General features: G+C 39.9%; 1 protein-coding gene across 1 annotated transcript in view; it reads right to left on the minus strand.

The window, feature by feature from the left end:
* nrn1la (neuritin 1-like a) overlaps positions 1-23,676 on the minus strand; it is a 72,941-nt gene that overhangs the window by 24,041 nt on the left and 25,224 nt on the right. The window contains exon 2 of the mRNA XM_044194240.1: positions 2,480-2,630. Coding sequence (XP_044050175.1) covers positions 2,480-2,630 — 151 coding nt within the window. The remainder of the gene's footprint in view (positions 1-2,479; positions 2,631-23,676) is intronic.

Consider the following 23,676-nt stretch of genomic DNA (forward strand, 5'->3'; position numbering starts at 1 on the left):
AGGCAGCGCTGTTAGTGTAAGTGTTCAAAGTTAAAATCAAACTGGAATTAAAATTAATTTTTGCTAAAAACTACAGTTCCTTGAATAGCCACTTGAGGCTGGGTCCAAAAGCGAGTCAATCCCCATTAACCCCCATGTTAAAATGGCCAACTTTACAGCAGAAATAAACATGTTTACAGCCTGGTACAAAAAATAATTTAGCTAATTTTCCAGTCCATCGCAGACACTATGTCCATTTTTTTATACAGTCTATGGTTGGGACCAGTAACTTCCCGGAGTCTCCGCTGATTGCCAGGTAACTGGTCAAGACCAAGAAATAGTCTGGCACATAACCCACCGTAAAGCATTTTTGTTGTTTTCACACTTGCTTTTTGTATGTATTAAAAAAAGAGATAGAACATGTTAATTAGTGAGCATTGGAGGCTCTGGTAGGCTGATTTTGTTACCTTTGGAAAGAGCGTGTTTCCCCCTGTTTCCAGTCTTTGTGCTAAGCTATGCTATCCAGCTGCTAGCGATAGCTTCAAATTTAGCGTACAGACATGAAAGTGGTATTGATCTTCTCATCTACCTCTCAGCAAGAAAGTGAATAATTGTATTTCCCAAAATGTCAATGTAAATTGCAATGGCCACACAGGCATTTAACTAGCTCGGGGACAAACACCATTGCTTAGTCCTATCTGTGATTTGAGCACTGCCTATGTTACCTCATGATTTGAATCATAAGTTAATATACACAGTGCTGAGGTTACAAGATTCTATTCATTGCTGTCTTGACAGTCTGTTCATTTTCCACAATTAAACCCATGAAGGACAGACAACTAAGACTAGGTAGAACTCACTACGCTGAGTTTATAGGAGCTGCCGACCACTCAGCAGGTGTAGAAATAACATGACCAAAAAGTAACATCTAGTGGGAATCAGTGCTAATGTTAGCAAGCTAGATAGCTGAGCTTGTTAGCTTCCACTTTCCGAGGAGAACACAAACTTATGTTGTAAAGGGACAGACGTCTTACAGTACATAATCAACACTGTGTGGGTTTGTTAAAAAAAAGCGGGGGGGAAAGTCTTAAATTAACATTCATTTGCTGTACAGCGCTATGACATGGTCCAGCGTATAGCGCACCACAGATGTTGACAGTCCGTCTCCTAGCAACACTGGATCTCAAATGTCACCGCTGTCATAGAAAACCACCAGGAGGCCTGAATAAAAGCCACTGTTCCCACAAATATGTCCAAAAATGGTTTTATGCACTTTTGAAAATGGAAATATATGAACAATAGCTATAGTATCATTACAGTTTATATTTCCTTACACTAAAAGTGAGAACTTAATGGTGGAGGTTAAAATCACTGAATTTAAATTAGCTGCATGTAGCATTTTAACATCAGTGTCAAATTAACTGTGATACCTTTGTAGAAAACAAGTGATACACTGAACAAGATAAACATGGAAGTGATTTCTCCTTCATTTCATCCTGGCAGAGTTGTGGCAATCTAGCAGTCATGCTGCATAAATCACTGTAATCATTCTGTTTGTGTAAATGAAAGACTCAATGTCTCTCTCATATAATCCTAGTCAGTAAAATATTTTTTTATTGTATCAGGGAGTTTATCACACTTCTGTGATGTGTGCTTGTCAAAGACACAATTCTCAGTGGCAAATGAAAATTTAGTTTGCAACAATAGAGGAAGAAATTTAAGAAATATCAACAGTCTTAATGTCAGTTTGGTGCTCCAGCATCTTCATTGTCAAGCTCTTATTTATGTAGGTAATAACACTGAAGAGTCCAATTTAAAGCATGTAGTAAATATTCTACCTTTAAAGCCCCAGTCCATGATTGCACACAGGTTATATACACCACTAGCACATTCTAAAGCCCCTGATTCTTCTTCTTTACAACAGCCATGAAACTTTAGTGCAATGGTCCAATTTGTCTATGGTAAATTTACTAATGTGTCTGTTAATGTTGCCTTAATTTATTAATGTTCACACACACACACACACACACACACACACGGCTATTTTAGTAAATATTATTGTTATATGTACAGGTAATGAGTAAGTCCAGTGAGGGATTAGAGAGCCAAAACTTCGATCTGTGGTATTGTACAGATGTATGGCCTGGACTTGCCCTATTGATATCAGATAGCAGACTGACTATGGAATTGTAAAATGCTTGTCTGAAGTTTTCTTTCCAAAAGCCTTGCATACTCAGTTCCAGCTGAGAGAATGTGTACTGCTTTCCCCAGAGAGCTTCTGTCTTTGTTTTCTGAACCGTCTCTCCTAAAGTAACTGAATACTCACTAATACTGACCTAACTGCCCTGTGGGGTTTAGAAATGCATATTTGAATACTGAAACTCGGCAGACTTCCTATTTATCTGACTCAGTGCTTTGGGATTATTTTTTTTTTACATAGAATGTTTGTGTGTGTGTGTGTGTGTGTGTGTGTTTAATATGTGTGTGATTGCACACTGACCTGCAGATGGAGTGTATCTCGTGTGTGTCTTCGTCCTTGCGAGCGCTGTCTGTCAGACTGTCGCCCAGAGCCATCAGACACTGAGCAAAACCCTTGTAGATGGAGTGACACCTTCTGGCTGACGCTGCAGCAACAGGGCATGGGCTCAGCACTGGAAAACACACAAAAAAAACCACACATACACAGAGAAAAGATTAATTGAAAGTTGAATTTGTTGTGTAATATGATGTGGAAAATCAATCAGAGAAGAAATATAAATGCAGCAGTTGACAATAAATGTATTTCTGTTTGTTAATGGCTGCAGCTGTTGGACCAGAGTGAGATGAGACAAGTGTGCAGATAAAAAGAGCATCTGTGCAGTGAGTGACACTGCTGTCTGTGCAGCTTTTTGTTTCAATGATGGACTGAGAGGTTGAATATTATCCATCATACACACAGAGCTACAGACAGCTGTGGGTCCATCTTCAATCCCTTCCCCTCTCACTCATTCAGTGTTTAAAGGCCACTGCTGATTGATTTCTCACATCAAAGATGAGACAAGTCAAGGCTCGTTGACCAGGAAATGAAAAATACAATAGAGGAGAAAAGCCCAGTCCAACACGTATTTATCCTCAGTGATCACACACACACACACACACACAATCATGTTTGAGTGCAGCCAAGATCCAATCACCCAAAAGCTAAAGCTAGGAACACACCTTAACTTTACTGAAACCATCAATTACTCGACAACCCACACAAAAAGAATATTTCCACCAATATTCACAAATATTTTGGTCTGAATAGTTAGAAGGAACGTACTGAGTAAATACAGAGGACAACAAACTGGACAACAGGTGGACTACGATTAGAGTTGCAATGCTAGGAAACCCTCAAAGTCCTGAGAGAATAGCCTGGTTCCAGACATCTGAATCACCGGCCACAGCTCTGATTTGTTTAGCAATTCAAATAGCTCTGGTCTCGGGCTCACTGATGGCTGTTTCCAACGGTTGGAGAAACAGTTAACCAATCCCAATTTAGAAGGTGGGATTAAGAATGGGAATGTCATCTTCCTACTAGCTAGCTAGCTAACATTCATAAAAAATAGCGAGAAAATGAAAAGTGTGAAGATCAACACAGCTATACACACAGCAACCTTGCTGTAAGTCGACATACAGAAATGTGAGAAATGTTGTCAATTATTCTCACTTAAGCACTTCAGGTGAAGTCTACTGACACCTTCAGGTCAACTCGGTCTGATCAGTTGTGTGGGCTCCAGACACACCAGTGACTCTTTTGGCCACATTAAAGCAGCATTAATTGATTTTTTTGGCCATTTGTGGGCAGTGGAATAAGCTGTATACACAACATTGACATATTATCACCTCATAAAGTTGTTATAGGGAATGTGTTAGCAGACAGTTCCCTTTTTACACATCCAGCAGACACAGAGCAACATAAGCATTCATTTAGAGTTATGTTTCTGTCCACCTGATCAATTTAGGTCAAATCCAACTGATCTATTGTTAATATAAAAATATTGATTATTACAGCTTTAACATAAAAAATGTAAATGCAGTGCTCTACATGCATTAACAACAGAAACCCAGATAATGTTTTAGAAAAGGATCCAACCAGGAGCAACAACAACAAATCTGTCAGGTGTCAAGCAGCTCAGGTAGCATCTTGTCAGTTGTCAACATGGATTGTCAGGGTACTTGCTGACGGAGAACAAGCAAGACAAAGTGTTTACTGTCAGTTCTAAGTACATACAAAGATTAGGGTAGGAAGTGACATGCAAGTGAGAGGAAACAGATTTTTATGTCAGAGATGCATTTTAATGGCAGGTATCAGTAAGAAATGTTTACATACACCTATGCTATTAGGAGGAGTAACATGTCACATTGGGTGAAACAAAATATGAGTTCAATTAGGAGCCCATTCAGGAAACCGCTACTTGTTCATGTCTTTATGAAAATGTGGAGAAACTCCAATTGAAGTTTCTCCCAGGATTTCAAAGTCAGGCACTAAAGTGCATGCTTCATGCATGCACAAACACACACACCCCTGAGAACCCAGTCTCACAAGTCATTTACTTTGTACATAGCTATTTACATCATCTCACCAAAGCCCAAAGCTGTTTGTTGAGTCAGACTTGAAGAGGAGAAAATGCTTCCAGAGTGATGTGTATTTGGTTGATGTATTTTGAAATTATTATTAACAATCATTCAATAGTTTTGGTGTTGTACCACCATTTACAGAGGATTGAAATGCCGGTGAACTAAGCTTTCAGGTACACACTGCAGAGACCTCTATCTCTTCGGGGACGTGGGCACCACTGTTTGATTAGGCTGATCATTTCTCATCTTTTAAGCAGCAGCAAATGAATGTGAATTAGAGGCCTGAGAAGACTTCGAGGACTGGTAAAGTGTCATGAAAACAGAAGATGGAATTATTCCATCACAGACTTTAAAATTTCCAATGTTGCTTCCGACAGATTTGCATGCATGTAATCCAGCATCGATCTCATTAATATCAGTGTCTTACAGCAGTGTCAGAGCTGTATTAAGTTACTGCTAATGTAAACGGAACTTCCTATTGGAGCTTCACATTAAATGTCTTCAACTGGCGAAACATGGTGGCTTTTATTGTGAAGCAGTCACAGGAAACACAATGTATTTGTCATCAAGGTTAGCTTAATTTTAGCAAGGGAATAATGGAACAAGAAGCAGCAGCCACAGTAAACTGTTAGATGAAGAGTTCAGACTGTACACCTCCAACTCCTCAGCAAGGTAACCAACTCCTTGTACTGTGTCCTGTTGTTGTACTACTACTACTCGCACCATGTGCAGCAATTCAGTCTGATTAACAGGTTTCAGTATTTTCTCATTAATCATCCTTTCCATCATGATTTTGAAGGTGTGTCAGTAGTGATTATGTCCCAATCTCTGATAAGATGGCAGACAAGAGAAGTTGCTTCACATGGAGAAGAGACAGGTGATCAATAAATGAATCATCAAACTGTCTGACGTGTGTCTAGACAAACTAAACTAAATAAACTGTCACTTGGCTGGCTCAAATAGAAACTCACATATTCAATAAATGATTGACACAAACCTTTCTGAAATATATTTGTTTTAGCGATGATACATAGGTATCATCCCTAGTGTCTTCTTACCTCTATCCTTACTTCATCTCCTCACTTGTGGGACGAGTGATGGAAAAGGTAGAGACAAAAGGAGGTGAAGTGAAATGTTTTGGCAGCTTCTTTCTTCTGCCACCTGTTGCTTATTCCTGTCTTTCTTCTATTTGAATTCATCTCTTTAGTCATTCATCTCGAAGCTCCTGTCTCATGACGGGCAATGCACACCAATGACTACCTGCCTATTGAATTACAGTGTCTGAATGGTTATCACTGCATATACATGAGAGAGGGGTGATACAGAGTGGAACTTGAATGAAAATAGAGCTGATGAAAACTGTGATCTTAAATTTAAAAACAAATCCATCATTAACACAAACAACAGCTTGATTTAACTGATTTTTAATCTTCATCTTTACCATTCATCATAACTCTGTTCACTTAAATCATTCAGTGTTTGCACTGGTATGAGCATTTATTCTTTATTATGTGATGTAAAAGACAGACAGTGGTGGAAGAAATACTCAGATCCTTCAGTTAAGTAAAAGACAGCAAAGATTACAAATAAAAAGTTTAAAAAATTATATTAGAAGAGAGCATTGGTGAGTTTTATGGATACAAAACCAAGTTATGAAGACGTAAGTACCTGCGCATACGTGCTTGTAGTTTTTCCATGGGAGCTGTAGTTTTTTCTGTGCTCACGAAGTAATCGTTGTTTCACTTTATTAGAATCACAAAGGTTTTGATTGCTAATAGCAAATGCTGTAGTGGATACTATATTGTCTTATAATATGGAAAGTAAATTTTAGGAACTTTTTCAGAAAGACAGATGAAACGAATCCTGAACGAGAGAGTGCATTGAGTTACGGAAGTGGAACAGAGGCAAGACCAGATGTGACGTCATGACTTCGGCTCTCTATGGGAGAGGAAATCATTTTTTGAGGGGACATTAGAGGGGACATTCTTTAGTGGAACTGCTAACAACTCATAAACATCTGAAACGTGACAAGGTCGCCCTATGGGAACCACTGGTTTAATCTTTAACAATGCATTGTATTTTATAAACTCATCATATGTGTTTACTTAAGTACAGTACTTGAGTAAATGCACTTAGTTACTTTCCACCAGTGAAGACTGATAAATTATTAAGACAAGTGACAACCTGAATTTAACTTAAGAAAACAGGCTGAAATTGCATTGGTTGTGGCTGAAGACTGACATTAAATAGGAGCTGTGATGGCTAATAAAGAGGTTGAGTAACTCATGTTTTTGCACATTCATTCATTCATTTAAAGTGCTCAAGATAACATCCATCCATTATCTATTAACCGCTATCTATTAGCCACACTCAAGATATCGTTCATAAGCAAATACATTTTTCTGTGTTCTGATTTGTTAACAATTGGTTAACAGACAGCGTCACCACTGACGTGGCTCCCATATTACAATGACATTGTGAAGGTGAATGGGGCTTACATTTCCATCTAGCACCAGGCACCTTATTGAAGAGTGGAGGGAATGTACCGTGTACAAAAACAACAATATTCCTTTTTTTTCTCCATGAATCAGTCATTAAATGCATGGGTCTGGTTTCCACCCTCTGACCATTTGTCTCACACAGTGTCAGTGACAGTTTGCTAAATATTTCAATAATCCAAAACTGTGTTTTTAGATAGGTAAATGAAAAGGTTGACTCCTCTGTCAATGTAAAAATAAACTCAAACTACAGTGTTTTAGGTCTCGCTAAAGAGTAACACAGTCCCAGAAGAGCCTTATGACACAAAAATCTGAGACAATGTTACTGAAGAGTTGGCTCAACCCAGAGGAGCGTCATTGTGACAGCTCTCTTGAAGAGTGAGATCATTTTGGAGCTGGTAGTGACCGATATTTCACTGAGCTAAGATGGCCCCCTTCAAGGGTGTGACAGGCACAGATGCATCATGTCATGATTAGTGTACAAGACGGTGGGGATAACACTCCTGAAGAGTGTGACTGTCCCAGAAGTGTCCCGTCGTGTCGAGTAAAAGTCAGAGTGGAGCCATGGCTGGAGCCTGGCAGGTGAACAGGAGATGCTAATTGGGTCAGACACTGCATCACCACAACTCTTCCCCCTCTCCCCAGAGACCTGCTGTTTAATATTTAATAAACCAGACCTTCTCCCTCCCCCTGTTCTATTTGTGTCCAAAAACAACAATATTCTTTGATAGGGGGAGGCAGGGTTGTTCACGGGGCCTGAAGATTATTGGCTTCACTCATCTCCATCAAGTTTTAATAAAGACCTGAGGAAGAAAAACGACTGGGGAAGAAGAAAAAAAGAGGCGTGAGAGAAAACGAAGGAGTCGCTTGGAGAAATTTGGGAGATTGATTAGGCAAGTTGTCATTGAACACTTTATCAAAAGTGTGAGGTCACTGCCTTACTTCCAGAGATACCACAATAATCCCTTTTTAACATAAAAAAATCTGACAACCAACACCTCTAAAGCTAACAAATCAACATGCTGTATCTCGTTTGTTTAATCCGTACACAAACAGAATTGTAAAAATGACAGTTTGTGGTTTTCGGGGTAGTCAAGTGTGGGAGCTATTTTGTATCTATCCTGTACTTTCTACAGTGTCTCTGGCTATAGCTTAGGTTGCCAGGTATGGTTGATGAGCACAGGTTTTGGTTTTGGTCTCTGTAAAGGCAACAAAACTTGGCAACCTCACTGTGACGGCAAGACTCTCCTGGCTGTTGTTCGCCAAGAAATAGTTAGTTAGTTAATAGTACACAACTCCATACAATGTGTTAATTAGTAAGCTTTAGGTTTGGGGGTTGTTTTTTGCCATTATTTTTTTTCTCTTTGGAGAAAACCAGGTTGGCTGTTTCCCCCTGACTCTAGTCTTTAGGCTAACCTAGGCTAACCATATCATGACTCCAGTTCCGTACTGAATGCTCAGACATGACATTGATCTTCTCATCTCACTCTCAGAAATATAGTGAATACAAATGTTCAAATATTATTTTAAACTAGTGCTGTCTCACAGAAAACATGCTTTGTTAGTTAAAACAGCTAACTGTTGTTTTCTAAAGGATGTTGTCTGTAATAGAAGTACTTTTTCTAGCTGGTAATTATTGTAGCAATATGTATATATGAGTTATGTCTAGTTCAACCTATTACATTGATAAAATGTAAATCAACAGGGTATTGGGTAGTCCCACGATGCACTGATTTGAATTTCTACACTTCTTTGAATGAGGTCCTCTTCAGAAAAGTGCTGTATGATTATCTCCACCAGCCTCTATTCAAAATGAAATGAGTTCTGGGGGTGCAGTTGGGAAATCAAGGCAGGGAAGCACATCTGTTCAACTGGCAAGAATTAGTTGTTTCTGGTTTGGCTTGTAAACTAATGATCTGTTTGCAAGTCTTGACTGAACATTTACCACCTCATGCTGAGGTCACCTGGGAGTCTGACAGGGCACTGTGGTTTAACACTAATGGCTCAGCAAAAGAATCCCCAAGGTCAATCGAATGGCCTTTACTGTGTGGAGTTTATATGTTTTCCTGGTTTCTCTCACATAAGGACATGTCAGGAGTCTGTAAACTACCCACAGGTTTTCATGTATTTAGGGCCTTTGTCATTTAGGCTGATGAGAATGTCATTAGTTTTGCAGGTATTTAGTCATAAACCAAAGTATTGGACAAATTAAAACTTCGATCTTGTACGTTAGACAAAAAGTGAAAAATTCATCTTGAGGGGGAACATGAATGTCTCTACCAAAGTTCATGGCAATCCATCCAATAGTTAATGAGACATTTCACTAAAAACCAAAAAGCATAAAGCTCATGGTTGTGCTAGAGGAAAAGTCAGGGTATCAGAAAGGTCATTAGGATACATCTTCTGGAAACCACAAATGGCTGTACAAAATTTTGAGCCAATCCATCTATCTAGTAGATATTGAGATATTGCACTGGATAAGTAGATAACTGGCACTAGAGGAAAACTCGAGGGATTACCAAAGAAAGTAGGGCTAATCCTCTGGGGACCATGGATGTTTTTACCAAATTTCATGGCAATCCATCCAATAGTTGTCGAGATATTTCAGTCTGGAACAAAGTGGTGGCTCGGTTGAAAAGCTCTTGAAAAGGTTCCTGGAGGTCGAAAAGGGCCAGCAGTCTGTTACTCCAGTGATGTAAATTTACTCTGTTCAGGGTCTGACCCTGATTCCTGCTTATTGAATGCTGGAATTGGTTCCATTCCCCTTAGAGGGAATAAGCAGGTAAAGAAAATAAATCACTGAATGAGTCCAAGACATGGCCAACTCAGAATTGAGACAATCTGGGGTCCTTAGAGAATTATTAAAGCTCTTACAGGATTTCCCCCATTAGTCAGTAGCAAGAATCTGTCAAGGTTAGTGCAGATGTGCACTCACTGGCCTGAATTTGAATGGACTTCTTAAACACTAGCAGGACTGAGCTGCAGACAGCTGGTTTTAGTTTTGGAATTGAAATATCACTGCTTTCACAATGTTGCTTTATGACATTAAGACATGGGCTAACAGAGATAGAGATGTTAAGTAGAAAAGAGACTGAAATGGGGATATAAGTATAAAGAAAATAAAAGACTGAGAGAGAAAAAAAACACACTTGAAACTACAAATGCTTATTAGAAGTATAACTCCAGCTGCATGGGACACATCAGTGCTGAGGGAAGCTGGCAGATCAATGAAGGGACAGCTGATCAACTTCTTCTCAACCTGCCTTGATTAATATTTGATATCTGAACTACGACTGAGCCCTAAGACTTAGGGAAAGAGAGAGAGCAGTGGGAGCAGAGGTAGAGTGACTGATTGATATGGACAGCGAGAGAAATCTCCAGACTTTGCAGACTTGATTGGATCGGAGAGAGATAGAGGGGATAAAAAGAAATGAAGAAGTGTAGGAAAGCATTTTTCTGAGGGGGTTAATGAATTGCACTGATAAATAGTATTTGTTTGGCAGAATTGTTTAGGACTATTGATGTGAGGAAACGTTGTTCTCACGGCACCTAATACAGTGTGGTATAATATCAATATGACAAATGTTAAAGGATAAGACGGTGTTATCCAATACTTTTCTCATTGTCAACAAATCCCATGAAAAGACCAATAGTGCATACTCGATACATTACGACATCCCTACAACTTCCCTACCCTGTCTGCCCTGGTCAATTTATTCCTACTGAAGATGTAAATCTTTAAAATGGGTCACAAATATATCATTTCATTTTTGAAAAAGGAGAAAGTGATGCTGTAAAACAGCTGGGCTTTTCTTTTTTTGCTACGTTGCTATGTTGTATTTTCTCTCAAAGAAAAAAAGAGCTCCAAAATGATAACGTTGCATCCAATCTGTCCCCCCCTTGTTTCTTTACCATCACCTCTCCGCTTTCTGATTCAGGAGAGAATAAAACAGCGGGCTGGTTTGACGGGACGGTACGGTGTGGCCTTTTTAATGACATAATCCGCCGTGCTAGTTAATCCGGCCATGTTGCTAGGGATTATTTTTAGCCACGGATTAATACACATTTCATATGCTACAGTAGTGCGTATTTACGGCAGCAGGAGGACGTGTGTGTAATGATCTCAAAATAAACTACCGTGCCCATGTCAGTGTTAATGAAGGAACATGTCACCCAGTGCAACAGCGTGGCTCATTGATGTGTTTTTAATAGTTTTTGGACAATAATGGAGCTGTGGTACAGGAGGATACTTGTTAATAGGATCAATATAGGGTGGTTTTAATGGAATTAGTTGACAATAAAAAAAATAACCATCGCCAGCCTTATCCATTAAACTTGTGACTGTTCAGTTACTGGACAACTATGCTGAAATATCCTTAAAAAATTGTTTTATATGTTTGTCTGTTTCCATCAAACACATTTCTCTTAAATTGTAACAGGTCCTTTTTACTGGCGTGTACTAGGCAAAAGTATTTTTTTGTGTTTGTATTTTCAAAAGAAAAAACGCAGAGTTCAATGTGGCATGTATTTTCAAGAAACAAAACTATATCAATCAAATATTAGTAAGCAATATGCAGTTACAGTGCACTGTGATTGATGTTGTTTTGAAAGATGTGACACATTTGTTGACCTTTGTTCACATTTATTAAGATTGTTTGGGAAACTCAGAGACACTCTTTTAATGTCTTTGATTTGTTCTCTCAGAGATGCCAGACAGCTCACCTTTTCCCCTCGCATATTCCACCGGCACTTTGAAATTCATCTGCACTTATTAAAAGGAGTTTCTGAGAGTATATTTTTTATCATGAAAACAAAAAGTATATTCTGGATTCTGCTTTCTCTCTCGATTTAAGATTCACTCTGACATATCAGTATACAGTTTGACTGTTACGGAATTATATGCTTTGCTCAAATATGTGATCTAAGGCCTTAAATATATAAAACAGTGATGTCAAACACATGTTTTACCCTCCGTGGCATGTTGACTCACTTATAATGGAAGTAATCAGAAAATTGAGCCATTCATTGCATAAATAAAATTCTTTAGCAACACAGAATATAAACTACTGTACACCTGTGTTCAGTGTCAAATGTTTTTCCTACATCACTCACACCCCACTCTTATTTATTATTATACCCAGCATCAGTGATGCGTGTCGTTGGGTGTGGTCAGAGGTGTGCTTTGTTGCGCCTCTAAACCACAACCAACAGTGATATCATGGTGTGCTGACACACCCTGTAGTACACTTCTACATCACTGTAGCAATGTGACCAGTTAAACCATTAGAGGTCAGCAAAAACGAGATTTGAGTTATAGAGCGCAGAGGATGTTAACCTCAGCCCAAACAACTGCAGACTGACATCATCAAACTGCATGCAATTTAAACAACTAGAAAGGATTTTCATCCTGGTTCAAACTAATTATCTAAACCACTTATTAGTTAAATCTAAAGTGAACATTAAAATTATTACCCAATGTTCATTGTAAAAACTACTATGTCTTGGCTGAGTTTAATCTAATTTCTTCAATTCTCAATTCTTGTAAGCACATGCAGTTTTACTATGCACTAGACAATTATGTGTAGTTATGTTCAAGGGGGTCACCACAATCAGTAGGGTTCGATCTCTGAGGACCATGAAGATCCACACAAATTTAATGGTAACACAGCAGTTATGGTTATATCCTGAAAATTAATATTATTGGCCAGAGGAAAGCTTATGGCTCGTCCTCAATAGAAAGGGTTCATCCTCTGGGGAGCATGAATGTACTCATACATTTTATGAGAATATATTTCAAAATTTCTTGTGTACAAATGAGCATTTTGGGTTGTGCTACAGGAACGGTCAGAGGGTCACCAAAATCATTATCATCCTCTGGGGATCATGAATATCCCCAGAAAAGTTCATGAAAATCTGGCCAGGTGATGTGGCCAGCAGTTGTTCACCACCCTTAAGCTCTGCCACTACCAGGGCAAAAACAAGGTTAAGAAAGGGGAGAAACCCATATAATAATAGCTTTGACTAAAACGTGTTATGTGTGTAAAGTGATGCCATCAAGTGAGCTTGAAGGTCGATGTCAATTTCATTTGTTTATCTATCAAATCAAGCTAGTGATCAAAGTAAGTCTCTAGGCATGAAAAGACTTACTCTAAATTGTACGTTTGGTTTCATCTCAAACAAAGCGAACGATCAAACGAGCAGCAGCATGTTGCGTTTCATACCAGACCAAGCAGAACAAGCCACCAGTCAACCTGAAAATCTAATTCTGAAATGTGTGATGCTAGTAAATTAATTCCACAAAATGATGTCTGACACATTGAAACACATGATGACGTCATGCCTCTGCTACTGTGTAACTCTTCAACTAAGAGTCAAGAGACTTGAGAGTTGTAGTTAGCTTGTGTTTTATGTACAGAGGCTTATACCTTTAACTTTTTTATCAAAGAAAAGTTTTATGTCCTTGGAAGTGCTCCATGTTTTAGTCACACACCTTTGATTATGCAGAAAAAGACTTTAACTTCCAGAACAGTGAACATCCAAAATAGCAATTTTATCAGCAAGCTAACAAGCAAGCTAGTGGTTTTCAGTTTCTCAATGCAACTATTATCTTTTCAGTGGGTTTGTGTGGCCATGGTATCTGTAAACTGTAGCAAGGGTGGTTACACCACGACTTTGTTGATAGATAGCAGATTTATCGCATGTGTTTTCATCTTTTTCTCACAAAGAACGGGTTTGGAAGACTGAAAGTAAGCTAATTGATGTCAAACTGTTTTTATGAACCTTTGCTGTTCTACCAACTCTACCAGTGTTTGTGCTATAGTTTGTTTCAGCTCAGGTGTTGTGTACATTTGTGCACCTAGTGAAAAAACATCAAAGTTCTTCTTTTCCCCTCTGCTCCACTTTCAAAGCTGCGTGCTGTGTGGAGCAGCAAGAGCACAGTGACGCCCCACTGACAGCACAGTTTTCAGAGCAGGCAGAGGGCTGCTGCCATGTTACACGCTGAAATGTCCAATACATGAGATGGACTCACAGTCACCATATTGTCTCAAGTCTTTGGGAAAATAGAATGCAGATGGCATCCAGACACGTCCCTATACATTAACACATAATGTAGTACACACACACGCACACAACGTACTGATCTATTCATGAGTCTGGTCGTGCAGAGGTTGGCAAGAACGCTGCTGACTGGACTGAAATGCTGCTGATGACTGCTGCTCCCCTCACCTGACAAACACACACACATACACACAGAGAGCAGTATCTCAGGGGAACACATTCAAATTGATTAGACCTTCAGCTATTTTTCTTCAGATGTCAATCCATCCCTAAATGATGCACATGGCTCCTTGTGACCCCCCGCCTCCTACACACACACACACACCATATAGCATACAGCAATATTTTTATATGTTACTATGGTAACTTTCACTATGGAAACTTTGGCCCCTGATGTGCCTCTTCTTGAAAACATATATGTAGAGCTAATGATGGCACTCAGGGTAACAGGCCTCATCGCGTGAGAAACAATGTCCCATTGAGACTGTTTATATCTATGTGTGTGCGTGTGTGCGCACTCAAGTGTGGAAGTTTTCTCACGTAATTCATTAAAAAACAAAAAAGAGAGAAAATTAGTGTATGCACATGCACGTATATACAGTATATTCCTCCATGCACATTAATAAGTGTGTGTGTGTGTTGCTCTGACTGCCTGTGTGTTCATAGGACCAGAAGTGAACAACAACAACACCTTATAATTAGACCTGGTCCAGGTCAGGTGACTCTTCAGTGTGACTGGGAAACCTTACCTTTCCATTAACACCTCTGTGTGTGCGTGTGCTTTCCCAGTGCCTATTATCTCTGTGGGGGGGGAACAAGAGCCCAGAATGGAGTGGAAATGAAAGCAAGAAAGAAAAAAATTTAAGAGGAAGGAAAGAAAGAAATGCGTCCTATCGGCAGGTCCTTCATTAGTGAAAGGCTTTAGGTAACTGACTTGGAGGAGAGTGTAACCTGTGAAAAGGGAGAGAAGTGCACAGAAAGCTTCTGTGGGCAAGTTCAATGCTTGTTAACATGAAAAGATTGCACGAGAGAGATGGAGAGAGGGTGGAATGGGCTCTTCATAAACTTAATTTTACACTCGTTTGAAGCCTCATTCTGAAGAGCAGAAGTTCCTCCCACACAGGACTCCTTTTACTCCTCCTCAGATGACGACTGTTTAAATTAAGGCTCATGTTTGTCCACATAGAAATGTTTCGCAGAGTTAAAATTTATGTTATTCATATAAGCTCTTCCAACCCCAGATGAGCCGTGTTGATGTAACTGAGGCAGAACAGCTACTATAAAAGAGATGTTTAATTCCTGAAAGTTTCCCTCTGTTGATTACTGACGTTTGTTCTTTTCTGATTTACATATATATATATATAGCTAAAGTATAAAGTAAGCTAAAGTAAAGTAAGCTAAAGTGTTATAGTTATTAGGACTCTTGTTGAGTTAATCTTTTCGCATCTTGGGTTGAGCAGCGATGTTGTCCGGTAGAGATCTGACTTGCAACAAACAAAAGGGTTTTTGTTGATGTTACCAATCGAACAGAACTGTCAGCATATGAACAGAAATAAATGTAAATAAATACCTTTACCAGTGGTGGGAGAAATACTCAGATCTTTTAAATAAAAGTAGCAATATCACAAATACCTAAAATATTATGTAAAAGTCCTGCATTGAAAACTTTTAAAGACAGATAGAATTATTATTACATTTCAGAATTATATATATTATTGGATTGTAACTATGGATGCATTAATGTGTAAGCATTACTTTAATTATGCAGCTTGTAAAAGAGGGACCAATTGTAACTACTTTATATACTGCTGGGTAGCTTAATCTATAATATTACATCATAATTTATTTGTTATTTTGTTTTAATAATTTGAATCTGCAAAGTAAGTAGTAGGCCATATTTAAAGCTGTCAGATAAATGTAATGGTGTGAAAAGTAGAATATTTGCCTCAAAAATGTATAAAGTAGCATGAAATGGAATTACTCAAGTAAAGTACAAATACCTCAAAATTGTACTTGTCCAGAACTTGTGTAAATGCACTTATTGTGCACTTAGTTTGATTAATCAGGCTGGAGAAAGTGAAACAATAGTCCTTGCCTGTCCCTTATTACCACCTCTGAGGTGCCCTTGAGCAAAGGCCCTGACCCGCAACCTCTCTAGATGAGCTGCTCAGTGGCCACTAGATCAGACTGATTTACAGTGCAGCTTCCAGGTGTGAACGTGTGTAAGTGTGAACATGGTGTTTAAAAGAGGTTTAAAAACTTTTGAGGTACTGGCACTATTTCTACTGTAACACTTTTCTAATACATGTATCTGAGGGCTGCTGTTCCTAGCTACTGTGCCCATTAACATTTTACAGTAAATCTTGAGATAAGGTTATAAAATATGTGTTGGTATAGTTTCAACAACCAAAATGTTTGAGGAACTCAACTCTACCCGACTCAGCTTAAAATGGTGCTCAATTTAACACTTCCAAAAGGAGCCATTCTTATGAGTCATTTTACTTTATATACAAAAATACATTTACTGCTAATATGTAATAAAAAAATTTGCATGTCAGTGCTTTCACACCATATCTGTTTGGTGCAGTTCATATAGGCAGGTGTGACAGCTATCAATCAGCAGACCAAACAGCCAGATTGAGACTGCTTGAAAAGGTGGACAATTGCTACTACTATTAACTGGCAACATTAAATATATGTTTCCATCCACCTGTTTTAATGCTCATTTTCAATTTGCACACTAAAGAACCTGAGCAAAAATGCCAGAAAAAGATTTGACACTCAGCTGAGGTGGAAAAGTTGATATATGGATAAAAGCAAAACGTGACAAAGTGTAATGGAAATAAATCATGGCGTAAATGAAGCATGTGACTTAAAACGTCCACTGAAGCTTCTGCTCGGCTGGAGAGAAAATTTTGCAGCAGATGAGAACATCAGATCTGTGTGGAGCGTTGAGAAGACTAACCTTCCTCACATTACTACATGAATCAAACAGAAATATTTCCATCATGTTTTCCTGCATAATTTTCTTTCGTTTGAAGTTTTGACCATAGACTGTATATAAAGATGGATGACATGACAGCTCCCCAGAAGTAAAGCCAAAACATCTTGATCGCCCTCTGGTGGCTGGTTGCAGTGTAGGTCAAAAACCCAGCCCAAAAAACATTTTTTCCCCAAAGATGGTTTCTGTCATTTTAGGTAGTTCTTATCAATCTGATGTATGTTCAAGTGTTCGTTTTTCTGATAAGTTTGGTTCAAATTAGTTCGGCCAGATACCGCGGCTCTAACCCGATCACTACTGCACAGACTCTGGCTCCAAATGATGCCACCAGAGCAAGATGGCAGCGCCCGTATCCAGGATAATTTGGCTTCATTTTTGTACAGTGGGAGGAAATGGAGACGCGTCGACATCTTTACAGTATATGCAGTCCATGGGTTTGACTGGTGCTCTTTTAATTACGTCATCTTGTTGCACCCTCTTTTTCTGCAGTGGTTTAATGGCACTCGACTGGAGAATCAAGGGCCAGGTGCGAGACTTTGGGCGGACGGCCTGGGGGCTGGACAGGTGCGGAGCTGGTCTCATAAGGTCTGTGACGAAGATCAACACCATCTTGAGGCCTGGTGGAATGCCAGTGGCACAGGAGGAAGGTCACAGGAGGCCGGTGGCGAAGGCTGAGACCCTCTGGAGGCCAGAGAACCAGATCAGGGCCCGGCAGCGAAGGTTGACACCCTGTGGAGGACAGAGAACCAGATCAGGGCCCGGCAACAGGACAGCAGGACAGGGCGCTGGCGATGGGGCAGCAGGACAGGAAGACGGCGATGGAGAGGTGGTGGAGGAGCTGGCAGAACCAGTGATGTCCGGGAACCCGGAGCCTGCCACTCAGACAGAGAAGGAGGGTACTGCTGTGATCCAGCGGCGACTAGGGATAACTGCTGCTGCGATCCAACCGGGGCAGGAGGCGGTTGCAATCCAGCTGTGGCAAGGGATTGGTGCTGCAGCGATCCAGCAGGAGGTCCGCAGAGCAGGTGAGCAGCTGGGCAGCGGAGCAGGCGAGCGGCTGTGGGAGCCACGCTTCCTCCTGGGGGTTTTCCCAAAAGGCACCAAGACAGCAACGACCTGAGGTACCACCTGATTTGCAGGCTGAGATGCTGACTGGAGACCAGCAGGCCGGGGTGCAGGCTGATGACTGGCAGGCTGGGAGTCTGACTGGTGACTGGGAGCAGACAAAAAGTCCTTGGCTCAGGAAGGGAGTCCCACAGCCAGGGCTTGCGGGACAGAGCAAAAAGCGTGGCAGCTTTGACTGTCCGCCTGGACTGTTTGCTGCTGGCTGTCTCCCAACACTCCAGTAAGCTCAAAAGGTCCAAAACTAGTTTGTTAGACTCATCAGACATGGTCTCTGCTGGGTCCATCTTTATGGTTGGTTCATTCTGTAGTGTGTGCTGTGTAGTGGTATGTGGACCCAAAGGCAGATGACCAGGAAGCAGTAAGAGGTGAAGTAGCCGGATGGCTACAGTGATTATGTGGTTTACAGGCAGGTACAGGCAGGTACAGGCAGACAGGTAACGAACAGGCAACAGGAAAATGGGTTATCGGCTGGCAGTGGTGGAAACAGGGAAGTGAGTCCAATGTGGCTAAACAGTCCAATAGGGAGCAGGCAAAATACAAAATCCAGAATCCAACCAATGTCCACGGGAAACAAAGAATCCAAAGCAGGATTCATGGTAAGAATGCCGGGGAACTGGGCACAGGAAACAGGTACAACAAAAGTTCACTAAACGGCGATACACACAAATGTCAGGAACACTCACAAGACACGAACAAAACTCAAGCTAGGAGCAACATCAGACAGGAATCACACCAGACAGTAACAACAATGAACACTGAATAAAGACAGAGACCCGGACTAAATACCCTAGGGGAGGTAAGACAACGAGACACAGGTGTAAACAATCAAGGAAGGGCCAACAATCAAAACTGGAGGGAAAGCAAACAAAGACAGGAAGTAAAACACAAGACACACAAGAGAAGGAACACACTACAAAATAAAACAGGAAGTGACAAAACCTTAAACTACCACATGTTGACTTTTATCTAAGTAAAGGGCATACCTTTACATTCACCAGCAGCTTTAATAAAAGCTGAGGCGTGAAAAACTCAAAGGACAGAGGATAAGCTGTGTTTTGGACACAAGCTTTTCATGATGCTGCTTTACCATGAAAAGAAAGAGGCTGCGAGAGATGTACTGTTTATATATAGAGAAAGCAGTGTTCCCATCTGCCATCCTCTCTCTCTGTTCCCTCTCTGTCAACCTGTTATATTAGTTGTGGTGTTCCTGCTGTGGACTTGTTGCTCACAGTTTCAATACTCAGAGTTGAAGAAAATCAAATTATTTCAGTGCTTCAGGTTAGTGCTTTTCTTCTGTAGCCCTCGGTTACTGTTTGCCAAACCCATGTAAGTAAACTTCTACCTCCGGAGCTGCAGAGTCTGGATCTGGGATTGTGGGCCACCTGCTGCCCGCATGTTCCTGCTTGACAACTGCTATTACAGTTGTTGTCATTGGCTTTGTTACTATCATTGTCATTATTATTCCTATGACTGTCATTCCAATTATTATTAATATTAATAATATTAATATTACCACTATTATTACATTATTACTATTTTAAAATTCTAGGTGGTATTTGCATTGTGCTTCCCTCTCCCCTACCCCCCTTCCTTGCCACTGTCGCCAAGTGCTTGCTTATGGTGGGATTTGTTGGGTCTCTGTAAATAATATTATAAAGAGTAAGGTCTAGACCTGCTCTACAGGAAAAGTTCAATGAGATAACTTCTGTTATGAATTGGCACTATATAAATAAAATTGAATTGAATTGAATTGAATTGAATTGAATTGAATTGAATTGAATTGAATGTGAGCTCAGTGCACACACTCCCTCTGTCACTCTCTTTGGCATCATTATCATCAGTGTGCAAATGTCATGTATAGTCATGCATGCTGTTACTTCATCAAATTTCGACTTCTGTAACACCTTGTTCACCTGCCTTTGCAAATCTGCTCTACTTCAATTCCAGTTTTAGCTTCGCTGCATTGGCTCCCTGCCACTTATAGAATTGATTTTTAAATTTTATTCTTGACATACAAGGCATTAGTCACATTGCTGCCCTCTGACCACTGGTAGGAGCCTCAAATCATCAGAACAGGGACTGCTGGCGATTCAAGGTCAAGGCCGAAAACTAAAGATGATGGAGCTTTTGTTGTTGCGGGTCTTTCCCTTAATTCTGCTTGTTTTATATATTGTCTTCTTTGTCTCTTTCAGCTCTCTCTTTCCCCTTCTTTTTGTTTCTTTGCTTGCTTGTTTACTATAAATATAAATTCATAGATACACTTTTACACTTCAATCCAAACCAAAGTCAGTAATAGTACCGTGTATGTTTCTGTGACAGGTGGTCAATTAAACAATTTGCACTGTGGTTTCATCACAGCAACTTCGCACACATGACATAACACATGATGCTCACACCTTCAAAAATCGATTCCTGTTCTGCAGACTACAGCAGACAGATTGTTAGATTAGTAATAAATAAATAAATGTTCTACATTTGTATTATCTTTAGATTATCCCAAGCACATATCATTGGGAAATACACTGATGAAATAGTTGCTAGACATCAGACAACAGCATCACACTGCTTTGTCAGACGAAGATCTGACAGGAAAACATAAATAAGCAAACAAGCCCATCCAAGCCCACAGCAAGTGGATATGTTTGTCTCATTCACAGCTCAGTAAATCATAGTTTGGATGCAGTAGAGCTATGCAATATGACTACAAGATCTACACGTTTAGCAGCAGCATGACTCTAGGAATGGCAATGTCAGTCGGTGGATGCACCACTTTGGTCCAGACTAAACTGTCTCAACCATGGATTGCCATGAAATTCTGTACAGAAATTCATGGTTCCCAGATAATGAATCCTTATGACTTTGGTGATCCCCTGAACTATCCTCTAGTGCCACCAACAGGTCAAAGAAATATCTCAACATATACTAGATGGATTGGCACAAAATTGTTTATAGAAATTCCTGGTGATCCTCTGACTTTTCAGCATCATCATCTGATCAGAAAATGTGTCCAATACTTTAGTTTATTACCAAAGACCTGCACAAATAATGACCTTCCCATCAGCCTCATCTGTACTTTGTGTTTAGTGCTAATATGCTAAACTAAGATGGTAAACATGGTAAACAATATACCTGCTTAACATCAGCATGTTAACATTGTCATTGTGAGTACAGCCTCACAGAGCTGCTAGCATGGCTCAGTTAATTAACTAATAGGGAATATCCATGAAGCCTTGCCTTGTTCTAAACTGATTTAAGTGTATATTTTATTGTCATAATGAAGTGCTCTTGGAAGAATAGTTTTATGGGCTACTAGAGTTCCTACTAAAAATCAAATCAGCTATTAATTGATGTCTAAGCACATATATAATCATCAGTAGCTGAAAGCTTTATCTTACTTTTCTTTGTTCCACCAAAAATATTATTAGTACTGTAAACAGCATGAAGAATTACTTTGTCACAATTGGGCCAATGCTGTATTTATACCAACAAGCCTTCAGCACGACTCTGTAGAAGTTATTGCACTTGCAGACTGATCCAGCTCTGATCTTAATACGTTTGGTGCAATAGATAGTTGGAAGGAGCGAAATGTTTAATACCAACTAGGCAGACTAGCACAACTTTCCCTCTAAAGAGAGATGAAATGAAATGAGTCTCAGAGTTTATGCAGTGCTTTGAAGTCTGATAAGGCTTGTGATCAGTGATTAAATTGGCTTAAATAGCAGGGAGGTCTGAGCATGTGCGGGTGTGTGTGTGTTCTCTGGTTTGATAGAAATTGGTCAAATTGGAGCTTGTAGCAGTATTTTGCAACTCTCTCCCCTCACTTCTTTGTAGGGTAGTCACTCATAAAGGAAAAGTATTTGAAAGAAAGTCTTTTATCCCCCATATCAATCCTCTTCTCCTCATCGTGGATGAATATTCATCGACACACCACACATCTTAGGAGCAGACAGAACACACAGGACACATCCACCCTGCAGTGAAATATGGCTGTTTCTCCTTATTCTCCTCATGGGACAGCTAAATCCTTTACACATGTTAATGAGCCAGGGTGACAACCTATTCTACTATCGGGGAAAACTTGAAGTGCTGATTCAGATCATTTCTGCACCAGCGGAGCACCGCACTAGTAGCTTAACATCATGCTATGATGTTGTAATATGTAATAAGCATGGCAATTAAAGCCATTTTCCTCTTATATGTGGAGAATAAGTCAACCGAAATGCCAAAGAATTTCAGGTTAATGTTAAAGCAAATTACCAAAAAAAAGCCATTTACCATCTTTGGTCTGTAATAAATGTTGCTATGGTTACAGCATGCTATGGTTACACTCAATACGCAATGTCAGCAGAACATCTGCTTCCACTTTGTATGCAGTTGTAGTTGTTCCTCCGTGCTCCACAGCAACATTTCTTCAGAAATCAATTCAACTCTACACTAGGTATGCACTCAGACCTGCTATAACAAAGGGATTACCTGCTTGCTAAACTAGCATATACAAATAGGTATATTACAATTACTGCAAAAAGGTCTAACAGAATATAAAAACTGGTAAACATGTATTTGACACACACAAAACCTTCCAAAAGTGCTAGTTGTGTTCCTATTGGGTTCCAGTAGCATTTAACTAGCAAGTGGATCCCCAACCACCAATATCACCACCACTGTATGTTGCATTTCATATTCAGACACACAGTGGATGGTTGCTGCTGTCCACAGTGTAGAGTGAATGAAGGCAGCTCACTACTTCTCTAGGCTCTGAATCTTTGTACAAACTGACAGGTTTAGTTCACTTAATTGATTGGTTGCTGCTGTCAATCAATATTTTTCAGAACAGAGGACTGATAACTTCATTGCTGTGGATTGTCCACACCTCTCTTGTCCTCTCTACTGTTCTCCACTGGAAATTAATTGACACTCGGCTTTGCTACTGTTTGGTGCTCATTGTGTAAAATAGGTGTTATTCACACCCATCACAGCAGACTGACTGACTGAGGGAACTGTTTGTCTGCTAAACAAGAGAGCTCATCTCACTCCACTCTGCCATAGTAAGTAAAACACATTTTGTTATTCACTTTCATAAAGTTGTCAGTCCCAATCAATGAATTAATTTCTTCTACTTCACATGCTTATCACTGCACATCTGTCTCCACTGCGACAGGCAGAAAAAGACCAGAGAAATTATTGTTGCTAATTGTTGCCTTGACTGCATCCTGAACTACCACAGGTTCTTGCTAAAGACAAGGGTCAAAAACAAGTTAGTAGATATGTGTTTTTGTTGGTGTGTTTTGTAGCTACAAGACAACTAATGTCCAATCAGATACATGCAAGTTTATAGCGTGGCCTTTATAGCCTGAAACTTCTTACTATAACTCTGCTGATATGCTCCCTACACCACCCCAACCCCCACCATATGTT

The sequence above is a fragment of the Siniperca chuatsi genome, linkage group LG4 (genome assembly GCF_020085105.1).
Source record: "Siniperca chuatsi isolate FFG_IHB_CAS linkage group LG4, ASM2008510v1, whole genome shotgun sequence".
NCBI lineage: Eukaryota > Metazoa > Chordata > Actinopteri > Centrarchiformes > Sinipercidae > Siniperca > Siniperca chuatsi.